At 34.5% G+C, this 26,721-nt stretch overlaps 1 protein-coding gene across 50 annotated transcripts in view; it reads left to right on the top strand.

Moving 5' to 3' along the window:
- The window catches only part of BAZ2B (bromodomain adjacent to zinc finger domain 2B), a 296,344-nt gene that overhangs the window by 233,081 nt on the left and 36,542 nt on the right, over positions 1-26,721 (top strand). For all 50 annotated transcript variants that reach the window (XR_011528371.1, XM_070580007.1, XM_070580002.1 and 47 more), the window contains 7 exons: positions 6,112-6,252; positions 8,613-8,867; positions 9,801-10,015; positions 10,892-10,966; positions 11,783-12,026; positions 18,214-18,276; positions 19,267-19,411. Coding sequence is in view for 49 of the 50 variants with exons in the window: in XM_070580007.1 (XP_070436108.1) it covers positions 6,112-6,252; positions 8,613-8,867; positions 9,801-10,015; positions 10,892-10,966; positions 11,783-12,026; positions 18,214-18,276; positions 19,267-19,411 (1,138 nt within the window). In the remaining variant the exon portion in view is untranslated. The remainder of the gene's footprint in view (positions 1-6,111; positions 6,253-8,612; positions 8,868-9,800; positions 10,016-10,891; positions 10,967-11,782; positions 12,027-18,213; positions 18,277-19,266; positions 19,412-26,721) is intronic.

Here is a 26,721-nt window from a genome sequence, read left to right as displayed (position 1 = left end):
ATTATTCCTATTCCCTGGAAACTTAGCTTATTTTAAACAAAGTGACAAAGTAGCTCAAAAATGTCGTTTCATTTCTAAAAACTTCAAACTGTACCAGTCACAAATTTATAATCACTTTACTCATATTAACTGAATAATCACCCATAGTAACCATAGCAGTCTTTTGTATGTCTCCCCAAGGATCAATAAACTACAAAAGGTTGTTAAACATGCATCTATCACAGAGTAACTGTGTCAGCACTTTGAGAGATAAAACCATAAAATAGTAGAGAGTAGTTTAGATTTCAGAAGTCATCTAATAAACAATTTGAAAGCAGAAAAGATGCATAACCCCTCCCCCAGTGATTCAAGTCATGAGAATATTTTATAATCTTATGTTTATATTAATCATTAGTGAAAAATGAAAAGTAGAATTGCGCATATAGACAGTTTTGTTTAAGCAAACCTATTTTTCAGTTGAAGACATAGTAAATATACTTACATGACATACTCATGTATCGTACTTAAACAGTGTACTTATAATGTACTTTATTTCAGTTTTAAAATTAAATTTTCTTTAAAAACAAAATGATTTTATATTATCTATACAATAAAATATTAAGTATCATGTGACAAAGTAGATTTTGGAAAGAATTGTTATCAATTTAATGTAAATATATTAAAATCTCTGACTCAAGAATTATTAACAGTTTGGATTTTAATTTCGGAGACATTTGTACAGTAGCTATTCTACACGTATTTAAAGATACTTAATGTAAAGTCAGGACAGAGTTCTGTGCAATACTTCAGTGGATTTTAACCAAATGTGATAACTGGGAGGTTTTATTTCTAAATATTTTATATCTATAAAATATAAATAAAATATGATTTTAATTAAAAATATAAAATATAAGGAATTCTTAATCATGTGATTCGTAACTTTTTTATTTGTTTAAACCAAATTTTCATAATATCTTAAATGTAAAAACAGGACCTTTAAGAAAAATTATCCTGATTGTTCTACTCATACTCAATATGTGACCCTAAAACAGTATCATTTTTATTCTTTATATCTGTCTTCTATAAAAGGACCGATGTATTAATCTTATCTAACACTTCTATTCTTCCTGCACCCTGAGGTAAACCTGTGTCTCTTAAATTATATTTATGTCTCTGAAATGTAAGTACAAGCTGCTGTCAAAAGAAATGTATTCTCCTAATTATGCCCAGAACAAACATGTAAGAGACCCAGTAGAATCGTAAAATTCAGAAAACATAGGCGTCTTTGCAACATGGTCTCTTAAAAATGGCCAGTTTTGCACTCTGATAAGTTGTAAAACTTTACAATAACAGGTCGTTCTACCACATTTATTGTTTGGTTTTTAAACTTCTATAATTCTAAAATAAAATAAATTTATTTCATACATTTGTTATTGTGCTATGGATTTCTGGAAATACTTTAATTTATGCTTTGGAGTCCCTAAAATAATCTTTTTTATGTGAGTAAAAAACTGGGTTTTATATTTTCACCGTAAGTATTTTGGGCTGTTTAAGATAATCTGGATTTAATGCATTGGCTGTCGAAAGAAATTTCAACTTTGAAATGAAATTTAAATGACTTCTTAACTGACATATTTGTAGTATTTTGATACAAAAAATTCTATTTCTGTAATAAAAATGATAAAAAGATATTTTATTATAAACAACTTATATTCCAAGAATCCATATTTATTTAAGAATTTCTGCATCTAGAAAACTGTGGGAGTAGGGGGAATGAAGGCCAAAAACAACTGGGAGGAGGCATACTAACTGGCTTGGAATTATTTAGAGTCAATCTAAAGTATAGGCGTGCGCTATGTTTTGTAGTCATTTGTAGGAAGTCTAAATTATTGCCCTGAAGTTTGACCAATATTAATGTAAAATATGTTTTAACGTTCTTTTCATATTACGACAGGTTTAGTAAGTCTTATCTCTGGTGGGTCAAAGATCTGTTGTGAACTAACCTTGCAAAATCAGAAAGTTCCATTGTGAAATCCTAATATTTGACATAGCAACTAAATATAATATTATAGAAATTAGATGTAGGATTAAACATGGCAACTTAATTTGTCAAGAAAAGCATAGGTGACAAGTGAGGAATATGTTGCTCTTTCAAACAGTATACGAAGTCTAGAAGAGAGAATACTACAGAAATTTCAACATCTTCAAATTTGGCCTGAAGAAGCATGCCACTTTAAACTTCAATTTCTGGGAAAATTGTCAGATAATAAAAAGTCTATTTAATTTTGATACAGGGGAAGTCTATTTGCAAGCACATCAGATCACAACAAATGCAATTAAAATGGTTAAGAAATTAATAATATTGGAGTAGATGTGAGAAATATATTTTATATATTTTTTAATGCCTAAATATAACCTGAATATTATTAATAAATGTATTGAATGGCACTTTTGGATACAAAGTTTGTGTATACCTGAAAATAGAAGATATCAATTATGTTTGTTCACAGTATAAAATATAAAAGGTAGTGAGAAAATTGGCTATTGAATATGTGTAATGATTAATAAATATGTTAGCCTATCTTCATGTGGCGTTTGGAGACTTAATCATTCAGCAGATTAATAAATGCTTAAATAATTTTTATATGCTAAGGCACACCGAATATGTCCATTAGAGTCATATAACTATTATGTGTCAGAAATAATAACAATATTAAACCAGTGGGAGAGGAAAGTTCAACTGATACAGGCTTGAGAGTCAGAGAGAAAGATAAAATCGTTAAAATCGTTAAAAACTTTCTTGAAGTGTCTGGCAGGTTAGACTGCTGGGAATTGAGTAAGTTCATTAAGAAACAGGTAAAGAGTTTGTTCCTTTGACCTAGTAGAAGCTCACACTAAAGTGGGAGAGATCAACTTTAAATAAATAATTATCACACAGTGCAATAAATGCTGTAATAAGTTATATGGGCGCTCAAAAAGAAAACTATTAAAATGCCTGAAGTAGTTATGGGAACTACTTTATTGCTGTGTAGGGGAGGAGGAGCTGTGCATTCCAGGCAGAGAGGATAACATATACACAGGTGCAGGGTTGTAACTAAACACCTGTGGGGGCGGGGAGGAGGAGGAGGCAAAGAGGATGTCAGTCAGTTTTAACCTTGTATACACACCTGTCTTGGCTTTGTTGCTTCTCCTCCTCCTCCTTCCCTCCTTCTCCTCCCTCCCTCTGCCCCTCAGGCTCCTCTTTCTCCTCCTACTCCTCCACCATCATCATCATCCAAGCAATGCCTTAAACTGGTTACACTGTCTTCTCAACATAGGTATATCACGCAATGTGACTAGAGCGTGGGAAATGCACTGAGAATCATGATACAAGACCAGAACTTCTATGGGGCTAGATTGTGACTGTCTTTATGTGCCATTTTAAATATTAGTTGATTATGGAGGGGACCCTAGAAGCTCTGGTTCTTCAAGAGTCATCTTGTACCAGAACCACAGAATTTAATTAGTCCTATACAATTAATTTAAATTCAGTAAATTTAAAAACTCAATTTTTCCTTTGAAGTATCCCTAATAGTAGACAAAAATGGATGCCTGTCTTTAAGTAATAAAGATCCTACAAATTTCTAAGATTTCTTGGAAATCTCTATTTTATCCTAAAAACTGATGTCACTTTTACATTCCATTCCATATTATAACCATGCTTTTTTAATTGGGGAAAAAATATTGCATATCATTAGCTAAAAATGATATTCAAGAATATAAGCCATAGTTATGTCATGGCATTAAATGCACTCTAACTCATTGTCTACATATCATTGAAGTGTGTATGTACGTCTAGAATGCCACCAATGTGAAGTTGGCACAGTGAAAAGAGCATTAGTGTCACAAAGGTTCTTTCTCTGTTTTTGAAAAGAAATGGTAACTTTCAAGAGTTTTTAGTGAGTAGTACAGTAGTCTCAATTATTATATTTATAACTACTATTATGAACATTATTAAGAATTCTAGGTTAGTTCTATATAGTAGAAAAATTTACACCAACTACTTTGAAATCTATAAGAGACATTTAATATGTTTTTTCTATTGACAATTGCAATTCATTATTCTGGTAAAAAACAAAAAAGTTGTCTTCTCTTCTTTGGAAGAGTTTTTAGAGCAACATTTCATATGTTTAAAAATTGAAAGTCCAATTCTGGAAAAAAATTGTTCTACCAATGATAATTTGATTTGAAAATTTATACTGCATTGTGGGAATGTTACATGTTAACTGTGTCTGTTTCACGTCATTAGACCCTCTTGAAACTTCTTTTAATTTATAATTGATAAGATTAATTGTAGATCTTTCTGTATATCAATAATCTCATAATATAACTTCCTTATTTCCCTCCCAAATGTCTGCATGAATCAGTAACCCAGAAATTTAGAGGCAAAATAAAAATGAGCAGTAAATTGAGCATATCATATAAAAAGGCCCTCATGCCCTGGCCTCTGGCTCTGTATCATAATATTCAGCAATTACTCAACCTGCAACCTACATTCTAGTCTTGGACTACTAGTAGTTTCTCAAACACACCATGCATTCTCAACTCTCTCCCTCGAATACCCTTCTCCACTCCTCTCTGTCTCCACTTTGGCATGCCCTCCTACAACATTGTGCTGTCTTACCAGTGGTAATTGAAATAGAAATGCTTAGAATTTGGGCAAAAATGCTAATATAGTTTAGGAAGCCATGAGTGCTAATTTAAAATTATAGGTAAGAGCTATGAGAATTAAGAGAAATTGGTAATAGGGAGGAGGTGGTAGTGTTTAATTGGGATTTAGATATACAAGATGGGAGTAATGACCTTCCTGATTGGAGTTCACCAATATAAGGAGGTAAGGGAACAAGAGATGTTCATCAGGAATAGCAAATAGTTTGACTAAATCTACATAGAATATAAAAGTGGGAGATAATGTTGGAAAAGAAGAGTTCTGAATTCAAAAGTAAGGTGTTGAACTTTATTTTGATAAAAATAAAGAAAAATGAAAGATTTTTAATCAAGGAAGAGACATGATCAGCCTTACAAAAGTAAATCCATCATTAATGTGTCAAATGTGAGAAGTAGTAGGTCAGAATTGCCTGATGATCCTACTGTTATTTCTTCTCTAAGTAAGAATTGTATTTGAGGGATGACAAAGTAATGACACCGATATTATTATAGAAAGTCTTTTGACTTCTTCCAACAGAATGTCATCCCCTACAACAGGGAGACAGGATGATTATTTCCATATTCTTGCCATTACCCCAAATATTTTTTTTTTTTAAGATTTTATTTTTTTCCTTTTTTCTCCCCGAAGCCCCTCAGTACACAGTTGTATATTCTTCGTTGTGGGTCCTTCTAGTTGTGGCATGTGGGACGCTGCCTCAGCGTGGTCTGATGAGCAGTGCCATGTCCGCGCCCAGGATTCGAACCAACGAAACACTGGGCCGCCTGCAGCGGAGCGCGCGAACTTAACCACTCGGCCACGGGGCCAGCCCCACCCCAAATATTTTTTGAATGCTTTTGGAATTGCCTTCAGAACCCATTTTACATTCTCTTAAGTGTTGTTTATAGTGGTAAATAAAACCTTTATTTCATCACAGTTGCTATCTTAATACTAGTTAATTCACTTTGAAAGAACTGCTTTTGCAAATTCAAACATACTGCTTCCACTTACCTGCTGTAAAATTCTCCCTTCCTTCCTGGACCTACACAAAAATTTGTGTTAATACTGTTAACTTTATTTCATAAATACATAGTTGCCTATGTGCATTTTGTATACATGCTTATATTAGTAAGTATTTTATTCTCATACCTGGGAAAGGATTGAATAATTTTTGAATATTGGAATAATCTGGGTTGAATCTAACATTAATCTGTCTATCTATCTTTCTATCTATAGTTATAAGATTATTTTGAAATTCAAAGAATGAAAACACTTGAAAAGCAAAATAAGTCATTGTTTCTAGGTAATTCCAAGTCTATTCCTAAACCTCCTAAGAGAATTCTGTTCATAGAAATAACAACACTTTGATCACTTTTTAAATTTTAACTGAAGGTTTTTCAAACACTTAATGATTAAAGAGAATATGTGGACATGATTTTCTTTTTAAGGAAAAAGAACGATTGAAGCAAGAAAAACGTGATGAGAAAAGATTAAATAAAGAGCGTAAACTAGAGCAACGAAGACTAGAATTAGAAATGGCAAAGGAACTAAAGAAGCCTAATGAAGACATGTGCTTAGCAGACCAAAAGGTAATTTATCTTGTAAGCCATTTCATTAATAAATTTAATTTTTCCTGCGTTTTCACCTGATTTTGTTGCCAGAGCGGCCATTATGAAAGCTTTTCATTTTTATCTAGAGCAGTGGATTTTCAAGTCTAGATCAATCTGCCTCTCCTGGATGGCCAATAAACCTCTCTAGAGCTCCCGTGCTGATAATGGCAGTTCTTAATATATGAGTGGAGCACTACAAACCTTTTTAAGTGAAGTAAAAATACTGCAGAAGTCTACAAAGATGAATTATAGAAGTAGATAAGATTTCTATGTTTCATTTGGTTCTTCCCAGGCATTTAGGTACAGTAAGATCTAATTCTTCCCCACATCCCCAGTGATATTTACATAAATTAGGATTCATAATCTATAACCTCCTTCAGTGCTTTAGTAATGTCAGCTAACTTTTATTGAGTATGTTTACTACATGCCAGGGACTGTGCCAAGTACTATATATGAATTCTCTCATTTAATCCTCACCACAATCCCATGGAACCAGTATTTATGCCCATTTACAAATGAGAAATCTGAGACACAAGAGATTGAAGAACTTGCCCAAGATTACACAGCCAAAAAGGGGCAACTTGGATTCAAGCCCCAATTTGTTAAACTCCCGACTCCATACTCTTTATCATTTTGAAAGCCAAAAATATGTATCCAACCTAAGTACTTCATGTGTGTTTTCTCTTCCATCATGCTTCACAGACATGTAATGTTGCTAAAATACATAAAAGTAGAAATTTCAAAAAACCAAAATAATCTTGGTAACTGGGCATGACTTCACATACTTATGAGTAGAAATGAATTGTGTTTGACTATAGTTAAGAAGATAGTATTTCTAGAAAATTATTATCAATAATGCATATCATCCCTATAACACTGTCTCCATAATATATTATTATACTTGGTCAATAGCATCTATATTTACTTATATGCCATAGTCATCTGATATACAAATAATGATTGACTCTTGATGTATGTAAGCTCTTTTCTAAAGTGTTTAAAGCAAATTTTTAATACCCTAATGGGGATTTAATTTTATTAATATTCTATTTACTTAGCATAAATGCTCTTAAATAAAAATGAAAATATGCATACTAGTTTTACTCAATAGGATGCTAAAAATTTCCTAAGCACTGAGTGGATATATAGGTAGTTCACACATTTAATAAGCTCCTAGTGAGCAAATTGTTTTTAATCCTAAGTGAGCTTTATATTCTTGCATCTTTTATTTTCATTTAAATCCATATGCACTATGTCAAATATATAAGTCCATTTTAAACCTTACTTTTGTTAGCTTTGTTATATAAATTTTTAGAATCATATGGACATGTATTTGTCTGATATGGTTCAGGAAAAAAGAAGACTCAGAATTAAAAGGTTTTTAAATGGAACATAGAAGATTTGTGTGGTATCAGCTATTATCCATAGTTCTATGTTTCCACATAATATTAGTAGAAAAAGTCTTTGGTTAGTTATTTCAGTAAGTAAAGGATGAAGGGATTTCTTTTTAACAAGGACCAATTCAGATAAGTAGAAGTATTTACAAGTCATATTTTTTCCCAATCAAAATTTAAGGTACTGCTATTGAATCCCATTCATGGACAAAAATGTTTTTAATTTAGATTATCTATTTATTTAATTTTTAAATGTCCATGACAACTGATAGTACAGTTTAGTCATTAAAATGTTAATATGTGAGCATATTTGAGAAGGAGCAAAATAGGCAGCTTACTAATTTTAATACTGAAACTCAATATTTTGCTGCCCACAGGAAACCTAGAGACTGTTAGTTGTAGTATAATTAGGTTCTTGGTAGGGTCATGGGTTCTAGTCATGTGGACTTAGGAATTTATCTGCATTCATTAGCCAAAGGTGGTGCCACTCTCTCCAACCATAGAGCCCACAGATATATACTGTTAATTTCTGAGCTACCAAAAGACTGTGAAGTATAAATCAGACTCCATCATTAGAAGAAATCAGTGCACATAACCTGCTAAGTATGTCCATGGTAAAGTACTTTTGAAATGTTTGCTTCTTATGTTGTCTAACTTTTGCTGATATTATATAACACATCTTTTATCAATATGTGTTAATTAAAATTAGTGTTCCCTTTTGCAGAGGTCTAAGTTTGTATTGACTTCAACCAAAATTTATTGATGATTACTTGCATTCAAGATCCTATGCTTAGTACCATGGGGTTGAAGAAATGCCCCCAGGGAATTTACAAACCAGAGGGAAAACCACTGGTACAATGCAAGAGAAAGACAGCAACTTATTCTACTTCAGAAGATATAAAATCATGATTTTTTAAGTTATTTTTTGTTTAATTTTATTTTCAGCCTTTGCCAGAGTTACCTCGTATTCCAGGACTTGTTCTCTCTGGAAGTACATTTTCAGACTGTCTCATGGTGGTGCAGTTCTTACGAAACTTTGGTAAAGTTTTGGGCTTTGATGTGAATATTGATGTTCCAAACCTGAGTGTTCTTCAAGAGGGATTGCTAAATATAGGGGACAGCATGGGTGAAGTGCAAGACTTGCTTGTGAGGCTCCTGTCAGCTGCTGTGTGTGATCCAGGTCTAATTACAGGATACAAGGTAAAAAATATATATATAAATTTTTTTTTAATTTGTACTATCAGTGCATTGATAGCTGGCTTTAGCGTGTTAGCAGAAGACCCTATGGACTGATCCATATTTTTCCACATCACATCTCACAAAGTTAAACGTAGATTTGCTTCAGGTTATAATCAGTACAAACCTAGAAAAACCTGGTTCATAAAGCCTGAGGAATGTAGAGCTTTCCCAAATTACTCTCTTTGCCTCTAGCTTTCAGCAAAAACCATGTTGATTTAAGGAAATACTCAAGTGATATTCAGCAAAAGAGAGAATTCATAATTCATAAAGCAATTAGAACTCGTGTGTGCCTTCTGAAATTATCCTGTGTTCTCTCTGAATCACTGAGTAACTGAAGCTAACCAAAGCATCTACAGACCAGCATAGATAATATTATAGAGATAGTAGATAATATTATAGATAATAATAGATAGTATTACACAGAGAGAAGCTTTCAGGCCCACCTGTTACTTTTTCCTCCATCTCCCTGTTCATTCAGTATACCAGGCAATAAAACCCATAACACCATAGAGCAGAAAACACAAAAATAGTGTTCTTGAACCTCCCTCCCACCCCACTACCACTACTGATAGAATGTCTAGATGATGCCTGGAAAAGCTTGAGATACTTTCCATAGCCAAAGAAGGTATGACAAACGATTTCTACCCATGAATTTATATAGTCTTCTCCCCGCCTAAGTTTTAACCAAGGGTTTGAAGAAGGAATAGGAAGATTACAAGTACTTGAATACTTGTCTATCATCTGTTGCCTATTTTTATCTTCACTTCATCAAAACTGTGAATAAAGCCCTTTCAGTAATATCTAGATTGTATGCTACCAATATTTTTAAATCTTATTGTTTTTATGTTATGAATGGGTACAATCAATACTGATAAAAATGCCAAACTTTTATAGGCCAAAACATCTCTTGGAGAACATTTGCTGAACGTTGGTGTGAATAGAGACAATGTTTCCGAGATTTTGCAGATTTTTATGGAAGCCCACTGTGGACAAACTGAGCTTACGGAAAGCCTGAAGACTAAAGCTTTTCAGGCTCACACTCCAGCACAGAAAGCCTCAGTCCTGGCTTTCCTGATCAATGAACTGGCCTGCAGCAAGAGTGTGGTGAGGTATGCAGATGCCCAGACTTTTCTGGTTATTCTTCTCTGTTTGGAATTTGTCTAACCACAAAGTAATACGAATTACTTATGGAAATTTCAAAGTGATGGAGTAGCACAAAGAAAAACATGAAATTTACACTTAATCTCACCATTCAGAGATGACTACTACTAATAATATTCTAATGTGCTTCTTTGCAGTCTACTGAAAAGAAAATTTGGATCATACTATATATAGTTTTGTGATCTGTTTTGTTTATTTAACAATGTTGTTAATTATTTACATACAAAATGTAAAAAATATTTTTTCTTGCTATGGCACCAGAATTCAGCGCTGTTGCAAGAATCCAGAATTTTTCTTTCCTTGACATCTTTCAACGATAGATGACTACCTGATTTTCCTTAGTAGCCATTCATAGAATTATCCAGTTACTTTTCATTTCATTATGTGCTAATACAACCTTAATATTATTACTTTATTGACATATTAATTCATGCTTTAAAAAAAAGTATCTGATCTAATTTAAGAGTCAAAGTAAGTTCTCTGCTCTAGTATTTCAAGATTTGGTGAACACATCCATGTTCATCTTGTTCTTGCTGTTCATTATTTTACAGATTTTAATTATGTTACTTTTGGTCCTTTACCTTTCTGGGGAAAGGATCAATCCAAATATTTTACAGCCATGCATTTCTACCATTGCTGGACATTTTAAGTCTTCTATATATCTTTTAGCTGTGCTACTGTATTAATATAATTTTTCATTTGTTTTTGCTGTCATTGGCAGTCATCATTTTTACTTACCAAAAAACTACATCAATTTGCTTACCAAATTAATGTATTGCATATTGGATTAATTTATGTCTTCTAATAAATTTTTGCATTGGCAGTGAAATAGACAAGAACATTGATTATATGTCAAACTTGAGGAGAGATAAATGGGTGGTAGAAGGTAAACTTCGCAAGTAAGTCCTATTTTATTAAGATTAATATATGATACAAGTGCCCCAGTGAAACAGGAATTGTGAAGATAGAATTTAAACTTTATTTTGTCTAAGAATTAGAAAAGGTAAAGCTTAATTAAGACGGGATAGAAAATTAATAAAACTCAGGGCCAGATTTTACAGTGGACAAAAGATATAATGAGATTCATTGAGCTCATGTGCTTCAAACTTAAACAAAGTCAGTTTATCTTTTTTCTTTCAAAGAAGTCAAGCAATCACATTTTCTAAGATTGTTGTTGCTATCAGGTTACTTTTGTCATAAATAGAATCTGTTTGGAACTACCACTTTTTTTCTTAATTGCTTTCTGATTAAAGTTTGCTTTTACAGAGAGTCTAACATACCCAAATGTATTCAGCATTAAAACTTAATTAGCTTCCTGCCAGGAAATACAATACTGAAATTATTCAACTTCTATGTTAAGAGGATAGTTTCTCTGTGGTAATTTGAATTGAAATTTATTCAGTCTGATAGTATGGGATCAGGCATTATCACTTGGCCATTGGTAGAGTTAATCTTTTCAGTTTTCTAAATTTTATTTTTTTAAATGTGTTCTAATTTCAATGAGATATCCAGAATAACTCTTGAAAGTTAATATGTTCTGTAATTTCTAGAAACATATTTCTTAAATTTCCTTAATTCTGATTTTTATTGTCATTGATTTATTGCTTACTGTGAGAGAAATACCATAGGTATTTTTGCTTAAAATTTACATTATGCTCTTAAAAAGTATAGAGAGAAGCCTTTTCTTCCATCTCATCATTTTTTCATGTTAAAAGGCTCAGAATCATTCATGCTAAGAAAACAGGCAAAAGAGACACTTCAGGTGGCATTGATCTTGGAGAAGAACAGCATCCATTGGGCACACCCACTCCAGGACGCAAGCGAAGAAGGAAGGGAGGAGACAGTGATGATGATGATGATGATGACGATGACAGTGATGACCAAGCTGATGAGGATGAGGAAGATGAAGAAGATAAAGAAGACAAAAAAGGAAAAAAGACTGATATCTGTGAAGATGAGGTAATCAAATTTAGGTTGACTTTAATTCTTAACTAAGACTGCATAACATCGTGAAAAATAACAGAATTTGGAGTCGACTGGGTTTGGGTTTGAATTCTATTTTGACACTTACTTGCCTCAGTTTCTTCATTTGAAAACTTAATATTATAATATTCACTTCACAAAGCTTTTTGTGATGGTTAGGTAAATATTGAATAGAAGGCCTACACATAGAAGGCACTTACATTAATAAAAGAAGTTAAGTTGTTCTTTTTATGTAATGACTTGAGAGTTCTCCGAAGAACTATGCAGATTCTTAATTTCAAGTGTTCTCTTTCATTCTATTAACATACTAACCTACATTTGTACAATACTTCATGCCTTGAAAGTGTTGTCAGTTCTAGTGAAACTGATGTATTTCTCAAACACTGGCTTACTATGTGCCTAGCTCTAGGCGCTTCTTATCAAAGATGAATAAGATACTGAAAATCCCTTCTCAATTTACAATCTCAGTGAGGAGGACTTGCAGTAAGATAATGTAATGTTTTAAGTGTTAACTGCCTTGATAGCAGTTAACAATGTGCTAGGCAAGTACAAAAGATGGGCATTTAACCTTTCTGAGAAATAAATTCTTACAGAAGCTTTCTGGACCCATTAGCTGGGCTGAATGTTAACCAGGGAAGAATCCATGGAAAAATGTTCCACAGACAGAGAATAGCATGAGCAAGGGTGCAGAACTGAAACCACAATGTGCTTTAAGGGACTTATAAGTTCTTCAGTGTTACTAGAGAGCCTTATACATAACAATGATAGGAAGCCATTGAAAGGTTATAAGTAACGGAATGACATGGTCCAACTTGATTTTTAAGTACCTTACTATGGCCGCTCTGTGGAAGATAGAAATAGATTTGGGTAGGGCAAGATCAGAGGTGGGAGGATCAGTCAGGAGATATTGCAGTAGTTTAGGTGAGTTGTGAGAGGTCTGAAACTAGAGCAATGCTAGTTGGGATGAAGAAGGAGGAAAGGATTTAATAAATATTTAGGAGGAAGAATGAGTAGTATTTGAAGATGGACCTTTAGGTTGACGGAGAGGTAGGATTGATTCCCAACTATCTGGCTTGGGAGATTGCATGCTATTGTTGCCATTAACTGAGATAGTGAAATAGGAGGAGCAGAGAAAATAGATGATGGGGAGGAAGGGAGTACAGAACAGATCGCTGAAGATAGGAAATGATGGTAGGTTTATTTTGGACACGTTGAGTTTGAGATGCCTATGCAGAAGTTCAGCAGTCCGTTGGATTTAGGAATCTGAAGCCTGAAGAAGAGTTTAGTCTTAAAAATATAGATCTGGAAGTTATTAGCACATAAAAAAAAATCATGAGGTAAATAAGTTTGCACAGGGGAATTGGTTCAGTGAATAGAGTAGTGGACTGAGGTTGAAACCCCAGGGAACATTAATATTTAAGAAGAGTCTGCAGGCTTCTTGTGGAAGAAGGAATAGTCAGAGAGGTAGGAGATTTCTGTGTGGGTTGGGGATCCCCAAGACCACCTCCAGAGTCAGTGATTCACTAGGAGGACTCAGAGAGCTCAGCATCCAGTCATGCTATGGCCATGAATTATTACAGAGAAAGAAAACAAAGCAAAAGCAGCAAAGAGAAAAGGCATATGGACCAAAGTCCAGAGGAAACTAGGCTCAAGCTTCCAAGAATCTTTTCCCAGTGGAGTCACACAGGATAGGCTTAATTCTCCCATCAATGAGTTGTGACATGTATAAAATGTCGTGTACCAGGAAAGCTCATAAGAGACTTGGTGCCCAGAGTTTTTACTGGGGGTTGGTCATACAGGCACCCTCTGCATAGCCTGTGCCAAAATTCCAGACTTCCAGAAGAAAAATAGGTGTTCAGTATAAACGACACAGCTTGTTAGCTTGTTAGCACAGCTTAGGTCCAGTGAGCCAGTCATACCGGTTAGGGTGGGGGAACCCTCTGAAAGTTCCCTGACACCAGCCTAGAGTCAGCCTTATAAGCAGACCTTTCAAAGGATAGCAGTCAGGCCTGCAATGTTAACTTTTTTCTACACAAGTAGTAATAACAAAATCAAGAAAATTAAACATTTCAAAAAGGAGGGAGTGATAAACAACGTTAAGGCAGCGAAATCCAGTGTGGTGAGGACTATAAAGTGTTCATTGGACTTGGCAACATAGAGATCATTGGTAATCACTGCCAGCAGAGTTTCTTTCGAGGGATGAGAGCAGAAGCCAGGCTGTGACTGATTGAGAACAATAGAAAGTGAATATGGCTGTTTCAAGCTTTGTGTCTCAGAAAGAAAGGGTAGTTTCTACAGGGAGACAAAGACAAAGATTTTTCAGATGTGAAAGAAGTGAGATGATTTTTGGTTGAAGGGAAAGTCAATAAAATGAGAGAGAGAGGTTGACAATTAAAGAGATGAAGAGAATAATTAGTAGTATAAGGTCCCTCAAGATATTGGAGAGGATATCCACCTTGATTGCAACGTGAAGGGGCTAGCTTTGAAAAGTACGCTAAAGGGAAGAAGGCAAGGTCATAGAGGTGTGTGTGTGTGTGTGTGTGTGTGTGTGTTTAAGCGAAGCTACCATAAGCCATGGAAATGGACATGTATGTGTCTATGGGACATATACATACATCTCCCATGTATAAAGGGGAGATAAAGATTGAAGTTCACCTTTTACCAGAAAAGAATGCTAGAAGTATTGATCGGGCTACAGAATGGCTCTCACAAAACAATATACAGCCAACCATACCTTCTACCCTCAATGCCAGGAGTATTTAGTTAAGGAAGTCTAGAAAGAATTCTTTTCCTTTCTTACATCAACTCAGTATTGCTGGAGAAATAAAGAAGGCTTAGGGGGGGTGAATTTACTGATGGAATATGTGAAAATAATATCCAATCAAGACCAATGATATCTAAATCAATTTTTTGGCTGAATCTGGATAATAATGTAGAGGAAACTTATAAGATCATGTGCTACACAATTCTCTTAAGTAAAAAGGACATAAATGCAAAATGCTTTCATAAATTCCCCTCAATATTATATTTTAAATCGGATGATAAAAATCACTAGAATGAGCTTTATTTCTTTTATGAGTACCAATCCGAAAAGGAGACTACCTTGAGATTCCTTGCAGAAATTATTTCATAATGTTGTACTTTTAAAATCACTTGATCATATACTTTCATGCTGTGACAAATAATGTGAAGGGTGTATAATTTGGGTACCAGAATTGTAATTACTCAAACAAAAGATATCATTTATAACCAGTCTGCTTCTTGGGCAAGTAGAGCTGTTTCCATAGCAAGAATTAAACTTTTCTGGTCGGTATTAATCACCTTTTCATGGAATTAGCATCCCTTTTCAGCACTTAAGATAAATTGTTTTAAAGTGTTAACTTTCATAAATTTGACAACCTCATATTGGGATTTCAGTGTATTCTACTGGACAGTTATCCCACTAAATTAGAATTTATTTACAGAAATTACTTGTTTCCCCTGTTTTTTTTTCACATGGAGAATTAACAAACCATACTTTTTTTCTTTAAGGGAGATAAAAACTAGTAAAAATCATTATTAATGATTTAAAAATCATTATTAGTATTTCTTAGACCAGATATATTATTTAAAGTAGTATTTTTTTATGTGTTGAATTATAGTTAATTAGATTGTAGGGTTTTACTTATCAAAATCCTGGCAAATGTATATCTTGTTACTAATGTGAGAAAGCAGTTTAAAAACTTTAAAAAATAATAAATATTTTAGGACCTAAGTAGCCAAATTAGCATTTCCTTTCAATGATCTGAGAGTTATTCTTTATAATGAAGAACTGGTAGCCACTTATCAATTTCCTAATAAAATAAAATTTTAACTATTTAATGAAACTGATGGTAAGATAGGCACATTATTCCTCCAAAAATAGCTTTGGCCTCTTGATTAAAGTATAGGTAGAATGGCAGTAGTTGTTATCCTTAAAGAATTAATTGCAGGAAGCCTTTCCATTGAGACCCATGTGCTCTCTTTCAATTAGAAGATACTACCCTTGACCAAGTCATAGCCCTTGGTCTCAAAGATGATTTCCTCTTCTCCTCACTCTTCATTCCTTCAACCTGTGAGTCTTTCCCTAATACTTAGATTTGTCTTGGAATCCATGTAAACTTTAACCTCAGAAGTTGGCATGTAGGAGGTTATATGGACAATTAGACTCCAACATATAGGGACATAGATGGCCGCCTTTTTTGGTTGGGAAACCCCGGAGAACCATGGCAGGGATAGACCCTGTGTTCTGTGTTTTGTTGTTGCTGTCTTTCTCTCTGGTCTTTCAAGTTACTTCATACCTCTTAAAATTATAAGACTGCTAGTCAAAACGCTTTTAAAGAAAACTTTAGTAGACATTTTACTTCTTTTTCATCATAGGAAGAGTCTTAAAATGGCAGTTATTTAATTTGGTTGATACATAGCTACTTTGATATCTTATTTCAAATATTTGTTGATTGAATTGTATTTTTACATAAGCAAATTATCAAACATTTGTCCTACTGGTCAAAAGATCACATTAGAATCATATAGGTATATAAATATCTATTTGAGAGTCAAGATTTAAGGGTCTTTGAACCTGTTCTCTTCTAAGGTTTCTTTTAATCCTAAGTAGGAATCATGTTACTATTAGAACAAATAATATACCTAAATGCCTTTGTAAGTTGTTTCCATAAATTTGGATAAGGAGTGGATAAATTATAGATAATGATGAAACTATTGAGGTTCTCCTTTCTCTTCCTTTTATTGAGGAGATAACCATACTGGTCTAGAAATATCTGTTCATGAGTGATTGGTGGCAGTGTGGCTTTTTAAAAGTGCCTGTAGAAAGTGAACATCATAAACAAGCTCTTGTTTTAAAAGATGTACCTGCATCTTCTCATTAAAGTACAATTTTCAGAAAGAAGGAAAGTGACCATATTTACATATTATGTGCCAGAAACTCGACTAGTTGCTTTCAGATCTGTTCTTATTCGTTCTCACAAAAATCCTATGTTACGGATAATGTTATCACCAATTTACAGATAAGGAAACAGTCTTAGAAAAGTTAAGTAATTGTCCCATACAAAGTAGTACCACTGAGATTCAAAGAAACACGTCTCCCTTCTATTACTTCATGCTTTCCCTCAAAACATGTAATTTTGGGGTGGTTTTCTTATATTCATTTTCTAGAATGAAAAATTTCATAAAATCACATGTGAAATTTCCATTTATGACATCAGTACTAATATACAGTAGGGATTATTTTTCTTCTAGAAGTTCAGTGTGTTAAAAATATAACATCTTCTTTGCTCTAAAAATGACTCTTTCAGTTAATGGTACCAATATTTTTGCAGTTTCCCAGATTTAAACACTTAACCTCATAATTTACTTCTTCCTTCATCTCTCTCATCCCTCTGCCTCATATCCATGACTCGCCAGGATTTAACAATTCTAACTATGTAATACCTCCTATATATATTTGCTTTTCTCTATTTCTATTTCTTTTACCCTGTAAGACCCACATTTTCCTTCCCTCTTGAATTATTGCAGCAATCTGCTAACTAGATTTGCCAATTCTAGTCATTTCCCGGCTCCAGGCCATCTTATAACTATTGCCATATTAATTGTTGTAAGGCATAGTTCTGATGTTTAACCTCCCTCAAAGAATCATATTGTCCATTGCTAAGCATTTACAGCTCTAGACAATTTAATCCTAAGCTCATCTCTCACCTCACCTCTTCATGTACTTCTCATGTCAAGATCCGTCACACTCTTTCTGGAATGCCGTTCCTTCTTTTCTCTGATTGATCAATTCCTAACCATTCTTTGGTAGCTAATTAAAACACAGCTTCTTCCACGTAGCCTCTCTTGGTAGAGATTCCCATCAGAAGTAATCTCACCCTCCTCTGAACTCCACAACTCTTAACTCTCTCCTTCTCTTGAGGTCCTTATAGCTTCCTACTATTTTTTTTTTCACTGTAATGTTTTATGTGTCTCCCTAGCAGATTATTAGCTTATGGAGAGCAAGAACTGAGTCTTTTTTGTTCCCGTAGTGCCTCTCCTAGTACTTTGCATATAGGAGGCTTTCATTAAATATTTGTTGATTGGTTGGATAAATAAATCTTAAAAACAGGTAAATGATACTGTATTTTGTTATGTATAGGATGAAGGTGACCAAGCAGCAAGTGTTGAAGAGCTAGAAAAACAGATTGAAAAACTGAGTAAAGTAAGCACTTTTCAGATTACAGTTTACATCTTTTTTGCAGTGTTTTAAAAATCCACCTTGTATGGTGTTAATTTTTGTGGCTGCTAAATAAAAGCAAACTTTTTGTAAGTAATTAAAATGAGGAGCTCTAGAAACATTCTCACAATTAAACCTTAAAAATTTAATGCCAAAGTTAAAAGCCTGCCTCTTAAAACATGGAACTAAACTTAATCCTCACCTGTATTCTTCAGCTCTTCATTTAAATACAAAATATTGATAAATGCATAGTTTTATTTCTTGGAATTAATTACTTTTAAAATTCAGTTGAATTTTATGGTGATAGTTTCGGCATCTTATGTTTTATTTTAAATTAGTATATTTGTGAATTTTATTTGCATTGGATTTACAAACTGTACATGTTTATGTACTTCTCATTAAAAATTGCATTTGAGAAGCATTAGTGAAGTTTTAGATGAACTTCTTGTTAAAATGAGTTTTTAAAAGTATTATCAGATACCCATATATTATATCAATGTTAGAGTCATCAGAGATTTATCCCAAAATTCAGTTATATGGTGCATATATGATTATATACAGCATCAGAATAAGAATAGAGATATACAGGTATGACCAATTACATATACAAGTATTATTTGTTATACACTGTAACGAATAGAATTGAGCCAATGTGCTTTGGCTCAATAAAATACCTAATCACATTGTTTATTGTCAAGTATAAGACATGCTTTACTATAAGATATCAGATAGGATAAACTTATATTTTTAATCCATGACAACAAAAATAATTCCATTTACCCACAAAGTAATTTCTATCTTTATAAATATTACTGAAATTGAAGTCAGGCATGTTACTATTTAGCTCTTTTGCTATCTTTTCCCAGTAGTAAAATCTATCTGCTCTAAAGTCATAGTAAGTGTAAAGTCACTTATATATTAATTTTTAAAGCACTTAACACCCATAGCTTAATTATATGCATCATTTTTTAACAGCAACAGAGTCAGTACAGAAGGAAGCTCTTTGACGCTTCTCACTCTTTGCGTTCGATGATGTTTGGCCAGGATCGTTACAGACGCCGGTACTGGATCCTTCCTCAATGTGGGGGGATTTTTGTAGAAGGCATGGAGAGTGGTGAAGGTAGGAACTATTAATCTATTACAAAGTAGTAAAAGAAACCATATTTTTAAAAACCCTGTTACTCCTTCAATATATTTTTGTGCTTCTAGAATCAGATTTGCTTCATGGATAAACATTGTAAACCCTTGATTCCCATTCCTTTTGAACTCATAATGCCCCTTTCACTGATAAATATTCCTTCCCTGAACATGACTTTTCTTCTGCTGCTCTTTCTAACATCAAACATAAACTATTCTTTTTCTTATCTAGCAGACAAAATCTTCACCTCTATTATCCTTTATAGCTGCTGCTCCATTTCTCTTCCTTCCCATTCTCAAAGTTTCCAGCAAACTTTAACCTTTGCAACAAGCATCCATTCTGACAATATCCCTGGATGTAACTTGTTTAAATCTAAGATCCTTGTCATAATCCACATTCATCTTGAAATCTTGTTCATGTTTGAAATTTGTGATCACCTCCTTTCCCATTGAACTTCTTCCTTTCTTGAGTTTTGTGTTCCCATACAATCCTAGATATTCTCCCTTTAAACTACTCTTTTGCTGACTCCATTTCTGTTACATTAACTAGCACACTACATAGCGCATTTGTGTGCTCAATAAACCATCTTGAATTTAACTTTTCAGAACTCTATGTCTGGGCATTTCTAAATGTTTAAGTTCTGATGGGGCCAAAAGTGCTTACAGGCTTCACGGTTTAGCTCTTGCCTACGTAGAGACAAAAACTTCTTTCAACACATTTTTTTGAATGTCTACTATGTGCCAGGCATTTCTAGGCACTGCAGGAGATCAACGATAGATAAAACATAATCTATGCCACGTAGAAGTTTAACAGTCCAGTGGAGACAGGGGATTGATTAATCTCTTAGATGTCTAGAAATTATATAAAGCAGTTTTTTCAAGCTTTTTGTTGTTAGTGGTGGAACCACCCTTTTTTTAAATAAAAATTATGTGTGGCAGGGCAAGGGAAGCTGTTAATGAAATAACACATGTAAACTGCTTAGAATAGTGGCTGGCATGTACGCGTTGTCGGCATATAGTAAACGGTGTTGTTATTGTTTTGCACAATAACAGATTTGCTGTAGATTCAAATTATATGAAGTAAGTATAAAATCACGTATTGGAATGATGTGTGGAAGTCGTGCTCTGCCTCCCCAGGGCGGGAGTTGCCGCTGCAATCATGAGGGGTACATGAAGCCTTCAGTTTTCTTTTATTTCTTTTTAAAAATTGATGTAGATGGGTCAGCATGTTGATTTAATAGGATAGTGTAGTGGTTTCTTTTTTTAACTGTTTACTTAAAATATTTTAAAATAAAAATATTTTTAAGCATGGAGAAAATAAATAAATTTAAACATAATAAATAAGTGAGACTACATCATACTAAAAAGCTGCTGCACAGCAAAGGAAACCATCAACAGAATGAAAAGGCAATCTACTGAATGGGAGAAAATATTTGTAAATCATATGTCTGATAAGGGGCTAATATCCAAAACATATAAAGAACTCATACGGTTCAATAGCAAAAAACTAAACAATCTGATTAAAAACTGGGCAGAGGACCTGAAAAGACATTTTTCCAAAGAAGACATGCAGATGGTCAACAGCCTTATGCAAAGATGCTCAGCATCACTAATCAACAGGGAAATGCAAATCAAAACCACAATGGAATATCACCTCACACCTGTTAGAATGGCTCTTACTAAAAGACAAGAGATAAGTGTGGGTGAGGATGTGGAGAAAAGGGAAGCATTGTGCACTGTTGGTGGGAATGTAAATTGGTGCAGCCACTATGGAAAACAGTATGGAGGTTCCTCAAAATTTAAAAAAGAGAACTACCATATGATCCAGCAATTCTGCTTCTGGGTTTTTATCTGAAGAAAACAAAAACACTAACTCCAAAGATATGTGCACCCCTGTGTTCATTGTAGTATTATTTACAATAGCAAAGAAACAACCTAAGTGTCCATTGATGGATAAATGGATAAAGTAAATGTGTTATTCACACACACACACACACACACACACACACACAGGAATATTATTCAGCCATAAAAAAGAGTGAAATCCTACCATATGCAACAACATGGATGACCTTGAGGGCATTATGCTAAGCGAGATGAGTCAGACAGGGAAAGACATATGTTGTATGATCTCTCTTATCTGTGGAATCAAAAAAAAACAAAAATGAAAGCAAAAAAAACAACCTCATAGATACAGAGAACAGACTGGTGGTTGCCAGAGGCAGGGGGCAGGGGACAAGAGAAATGGGTGAAAACCAATTTTTTTAGCTTAAATAAATTATTTAAATAAAAAATCGTATGCAGAACCCCAATGTCTAAGAAAAACAGAATTGTTCTGATTGATGTATTTGGGGAACTTGTAGCCTTTCCAGATAGCCTTCTATCCTGTATACTTGCTTTCTAATCCAGGGGTGGCCGGCCCCAGAGGCGACTCTAAGAAATATTAGGACTTTGCAAATTAGAGAGTAAAGTCAGAGCCATCAATGGTATAAATACAGAATTCCTAAAGGGCTCAAAACAGGAAAATGTTATATACCCTACTTAGTATTTTATCATAATTTTTGGTATACATGGCTCTCTCTACCACTGGACTGTGAGCTCTTGAGGGCAGAGATTAATTTAGGCAGGGAAACTGCGCTAAAATAAATAATCTGGGAGTGAAGTACACATTGAATTGGAATAAAAAGGGGTGGAGAAGTCAGTTGTGAGACCATTTCAGTAGCCTGGATAAAAAGTAGGGGGACCCTAAACTCAGGTGAAACAGGGAGAATGTGAAGACAGAGATCTTGAAGGTGGAATTGCTATAGGAAATTATTGAATATAATGTAAGAAAAGTGGAATCAGAGATAAATTTGATGAATGAATCCTCAGTGGAAAAATTATGATGTTTTAAGCTGAATCAGAGGAGTCAAGACAAGGAGTTTGTTGGAAATGAAATTAAAGTGTTAGTACAGAAATCTAATTTAAAATGACAAAATTGTGAGTCACTTGAGGGTGCGGCTGCATGGTATAGCTTAAGAGCAAATAGAGAAATGTCCAGGCAAGTGGCTTTGCCTGAGCTGTAATGAGAATTGCCTGAGAAGATTAAAAAAAAAATACCTGAGCCCTACCCCAGACCACTTAAATATTCTTCAATTTGATTGAGGGCCACATCATTCTCAGTCACCTGGGCGTGTAAAATTGAAGTTATCTAGCACATCAACTTTTCCTTCAAAATGTGTGAAGTCAATCTCTGCAAAACTACTGAATTCAGTTCGTTATCAATACATACCTGGATTATTACACCTCTCCTCGACTTCTCCATATACAATCCCCTCCTTCTATTACATTTTGTCGTTGTATCATGTCTCTACTCCAAAACCTTGATTGACTCTGTGTTACCTATAAGATGATGTAATAAATCTGAATGTATCCTGGCATTCAAGGCCCTCTATAAATCCAACCTCAAAATCTTTATGCTGTTCTCCAATATGAATTTACATAAACCAGTCCACTCACTGTTGCTCAGCACATGTACATTCCTCCCTCTGTGTCTTTGCATACTGTGCCTTGCCAAATTCTATTCAATATAATGCTAATTTGATTTCTCTTCAACCATCTAAATTTCATCCTTCTTTCTTGACCCAGCTCAAATCTTAGCCCTTTTATAAACTTCCCCAGCTTATTTAAGTGGAACTAATTTTTACTATGTGTGAACACCTAGAAAACCAAATAATTATGCCGTTATCTTGGCACTTTGATATACGTACTATTTATTTATATTACTTAAATTTAAACATCCTTCTTTGTACAACATTGTATTCTCCCTAATGTTAAGCATAGTACTTTACATTACCACAGGCAAACTGAAAATACTTTAATTAAGAAAGTAAATAATAATTGTATTTATAATTAATCAAATGTCTTTGTAATTTAAATAATTAAATAATTAATTAAACATCTTTTTTTTAATTGAGGTTCATAGTAGTTGACATCATTGTGAAATTTCAGTTGTACGTTATTTCTTGTCTGTCACCACAGAAGTGCTCCCCTTCACCCCCTATGCCCACCTTCCATACCCCTTTCCCTGGAAACCACTGAACTATTTTCTTTGTCCATGTGTTTATTTATATTTCACATATAAGTGAAATCGTATGGTGTTTTTCTTTCTCAGCCTGGCTTATTTCACTTAGCGTAATACCCTCCAGGTCTAGCCATGTTACTGTAAATGGGATGAATTTGTCTTTTATGGCTGGGTAGCATTCCATTGGATATATATATATGCCACATATTCTTTATCCAGTCATCAGTCGATGGGCACATGGATTGTTTCCATGTCTTGGCTATTGTGAACAGTGCTGCAGTGAAGGTAGGGGTACATATGTTACTTTGGATTGTTGATTTCAAGTTGTTTGGATGGATACCCAGTAGTAGGAAAGCTGGGTCATATAGTAGTTCTATTTTTAGTTTTTTGAGGAATCTGCATACTGTTTTCCATAGTGGGTGCACCAGTTTGCATTCCTACCAGCAGTGTATAAGGGTTTCCTTTCCTCCACACACTCTCCAATATTTGTTGGTTTTGGTCTTGGTAATTATAGCCATTCTGGTTGGTGTAAGGTAATATCTCATTGTAGTTTTGATTTGCATTTCCCTAATGATTAGTGATGTTGAGCATCTTTTCATGTGCCTGTTGGCCATCTGTATATCTTCCTTTGAAAAATGTCTGTTCATATCCTCTGCCCATTTTTTGATAGGGTTGTTTGTTTTTGTTGTTGTTGTTGAGTTATGTGAGTTCTTTGTATACTTTGGATATCAACCCCTTGTCTGATAAATGATTTGCAAATATGTTTTTCCAGTTGGTGAGTTGTCTTTCCATTTTGTTGATGGTTTCTTTTGCTTTGTAGAAGTTTTTTAGTCTGATGTAGTCCCATTTGTTAACTTTTTCTTTTGTTTCCGTTACCCAAGTAGACATGGTATTCAAAAAGATATGGCTAAGACCAATGTCAAAGAGTGTACTGCCTGTATATTCTTCTAGGATCTTTATGGTTTCACTTCTTACATTCAAATCTTGAATCCATTTGGAGTTAATTTTTGTGTATGGTTCAAGATAATGATCTACTTTCACTCTTTTGCATGCAGCTGTCAAGTGTTCTCGGCACCATTTACTGAAGAGACTTTCCTTTCTCCATTGTATGTTCTTGGCTCCTTTGTTGAAGATTAGCTGTCCTTAGATGTGGGGTTTTATTTGAGGGCTTTCAGTTCTGATCCATTGATTTGTGTGTCTGTTTTTTTGCCAGCACCATGCTGTTTTATAAGAGTAGCTTACAGGGGACTTTTTTTAATTTTGGGTCTCTCTGATTGAATTTGTAGCTATTAGACCTTGGTTTCCATTCAGGCCCTACCACTTAACCTCTCTGGACCCTGATTTCCCTCTCTACAACAGAATTTTTTTTTTTTTAAGATTTTATTTTTTTCCTTTTTCTCCTCAAAGCCCCCCAGTACATAGTTGTATATTCTTCGTTGTGGGTCCTTCTAGTTGTGGCATGTGGGACGCTGCCTCAGCGTGGTTTGATGAGCAGTGCCATGTCCGCGCCCAGGATTCGAACCAACGAAACACTGGGCCGCCTGCAGCGGAGCGTGCTTAACCACTTGGCCACAGGGCCAGCCCCCTCTACAACAGAATTTTAATAGGCTCTATATAAATTCTTTGGTTGTTATAAGGATCATGTCAAATGGTGGATCTAAAAGAGCTACAATGTGATACATAAATATTAATTGTACTTTATACTGTTATTTGTAGTCCTTTCTTAGTATAGGGGGAAAGTAGGAATAATTTTTCACCTAAAGCTTATTTTCTCATAAATTTTTTATTAATTCATTGATGAATGTGCAGTTGCTATATTCTTCTAAGTGGGATAGAAGTTATCAAATAAATAACAGGTGTAGATTCCTTCTCTTTATCTTACGGCTAATTAAAATAGAAAAAAAATCATGATTTTAATCATCAAGTATTTAATATGCACCTATATTGTGCCTTGTACTAAGCACAGTTTGGATTCAAAAGAATCAATTAACCTGTCTCTATCCACAAAGAGCTCATAATCTGATTGAAAAAATATAGCATATATGAAGACAAAGAATAAGAGCTTATACAGGTATAATATAGACAAGTCCTGTATCTCAGAGGCAAGGCTGATAAGGATGAATAAGTACCAAATGGTAGAAACTACCATGAAATAAATGAATAATGAAAGTTAATACGGTATTTGTGATATGCAGTATTCTATTCCTCTCATTTATCACTTTTTAAAAGGTCTCAAAGCACAATCTCTTCTTAATAAAGTTAGATTTAGGGGCTGGCCCCGTGGCCGAGTGGTTAAGTTCGCGCGCTCCGCTGCAGGCGGCCCAGTGTTTCGTCGGTTCGAATCCTGGGCGCGGACATGGCACTGCTCATCAGACCACGCTGAGGCAGCGTCCCACATGCCACAACTAGAGGAACCCACAACGAAGAATACACAACTATGTACCGGGGGGCTTTGGGGAGAAAAAGGAAAAAATAAAATCTTTAAAAAAAATAAAATAAAATAAATAAATAAAGTTAGATTTAACAAATTAATTAAAAGCTTAAATGCACAGGTTTTTTAAAAATCCCTGTAATATTATTATAATCAGTAATTTTACATGGAGAAGACATCAGATCTTAGATTATCTCCAAAGAAAAATATTAATTAAATTCATGTTGTGGAAGATGCAAGGTAACCCACAGCATGAGCGAAACACACAGTGCTTATGACAACTAAGTTTATCAGACATGGTAACTCAAGAGGAGAAAGAACAAGGCACACAGTCTCTCCTAAGTCCCCATGGTGGTTCCACAGGGATGTGCCTCATCCGGATGGAGACTGGACAAGCAACAAGAGCACTCCAAGAGAGACGCCTGCCTTCATACTACTCTACATTTTTAGGTTAGTCCAAGAGGAGGTTGAAAACTCTTTGTTTCTCTAAGCAATAGCATATATATCAAAGGACCTCTGAACCTGGGAACAGCACTAGGGAGTGTAAATACAAAGGGCCAAGGTCCACACACTGAGGGCCCTGGGAACAGTGCCAACATCAGCTATGGGCCCTGCTGTCCCTCTGCAAACCAGCTCAGTGACTAAGCTGGTTTGTTGATGGGGCTCAGGAAAGAGGGAAGGAGGAGAGCCCCTGTAGCCAGTTAGCTAAAACTACGTGTTTTTTCCCCTTCATCTACCCTGTACCTTTGGTGGCTCACTACATGTATACCTTCCCATCTCGAATGGTTATCAATTGGAT

Source organism: Equus przewalskii, chromosome 17 (assembly GCF_037783145.1).
Source record: "Equus przewalskii isolate Varuska chromosome 17, EquPr2, whole genome shotgun sequence".
In the NCBI taxonomy this organism is placed as follows: Eukaryota; Metazoa; Chordata; class Mammalia; order Perissodactyla; family Equidae; genus Equus; species Equus przewalskii.
The sequence above is the reverse complement of the archived record's forward strand: the minus strand, read 5'-3'. Positions and strand labels throughout refer to the sequence as shown.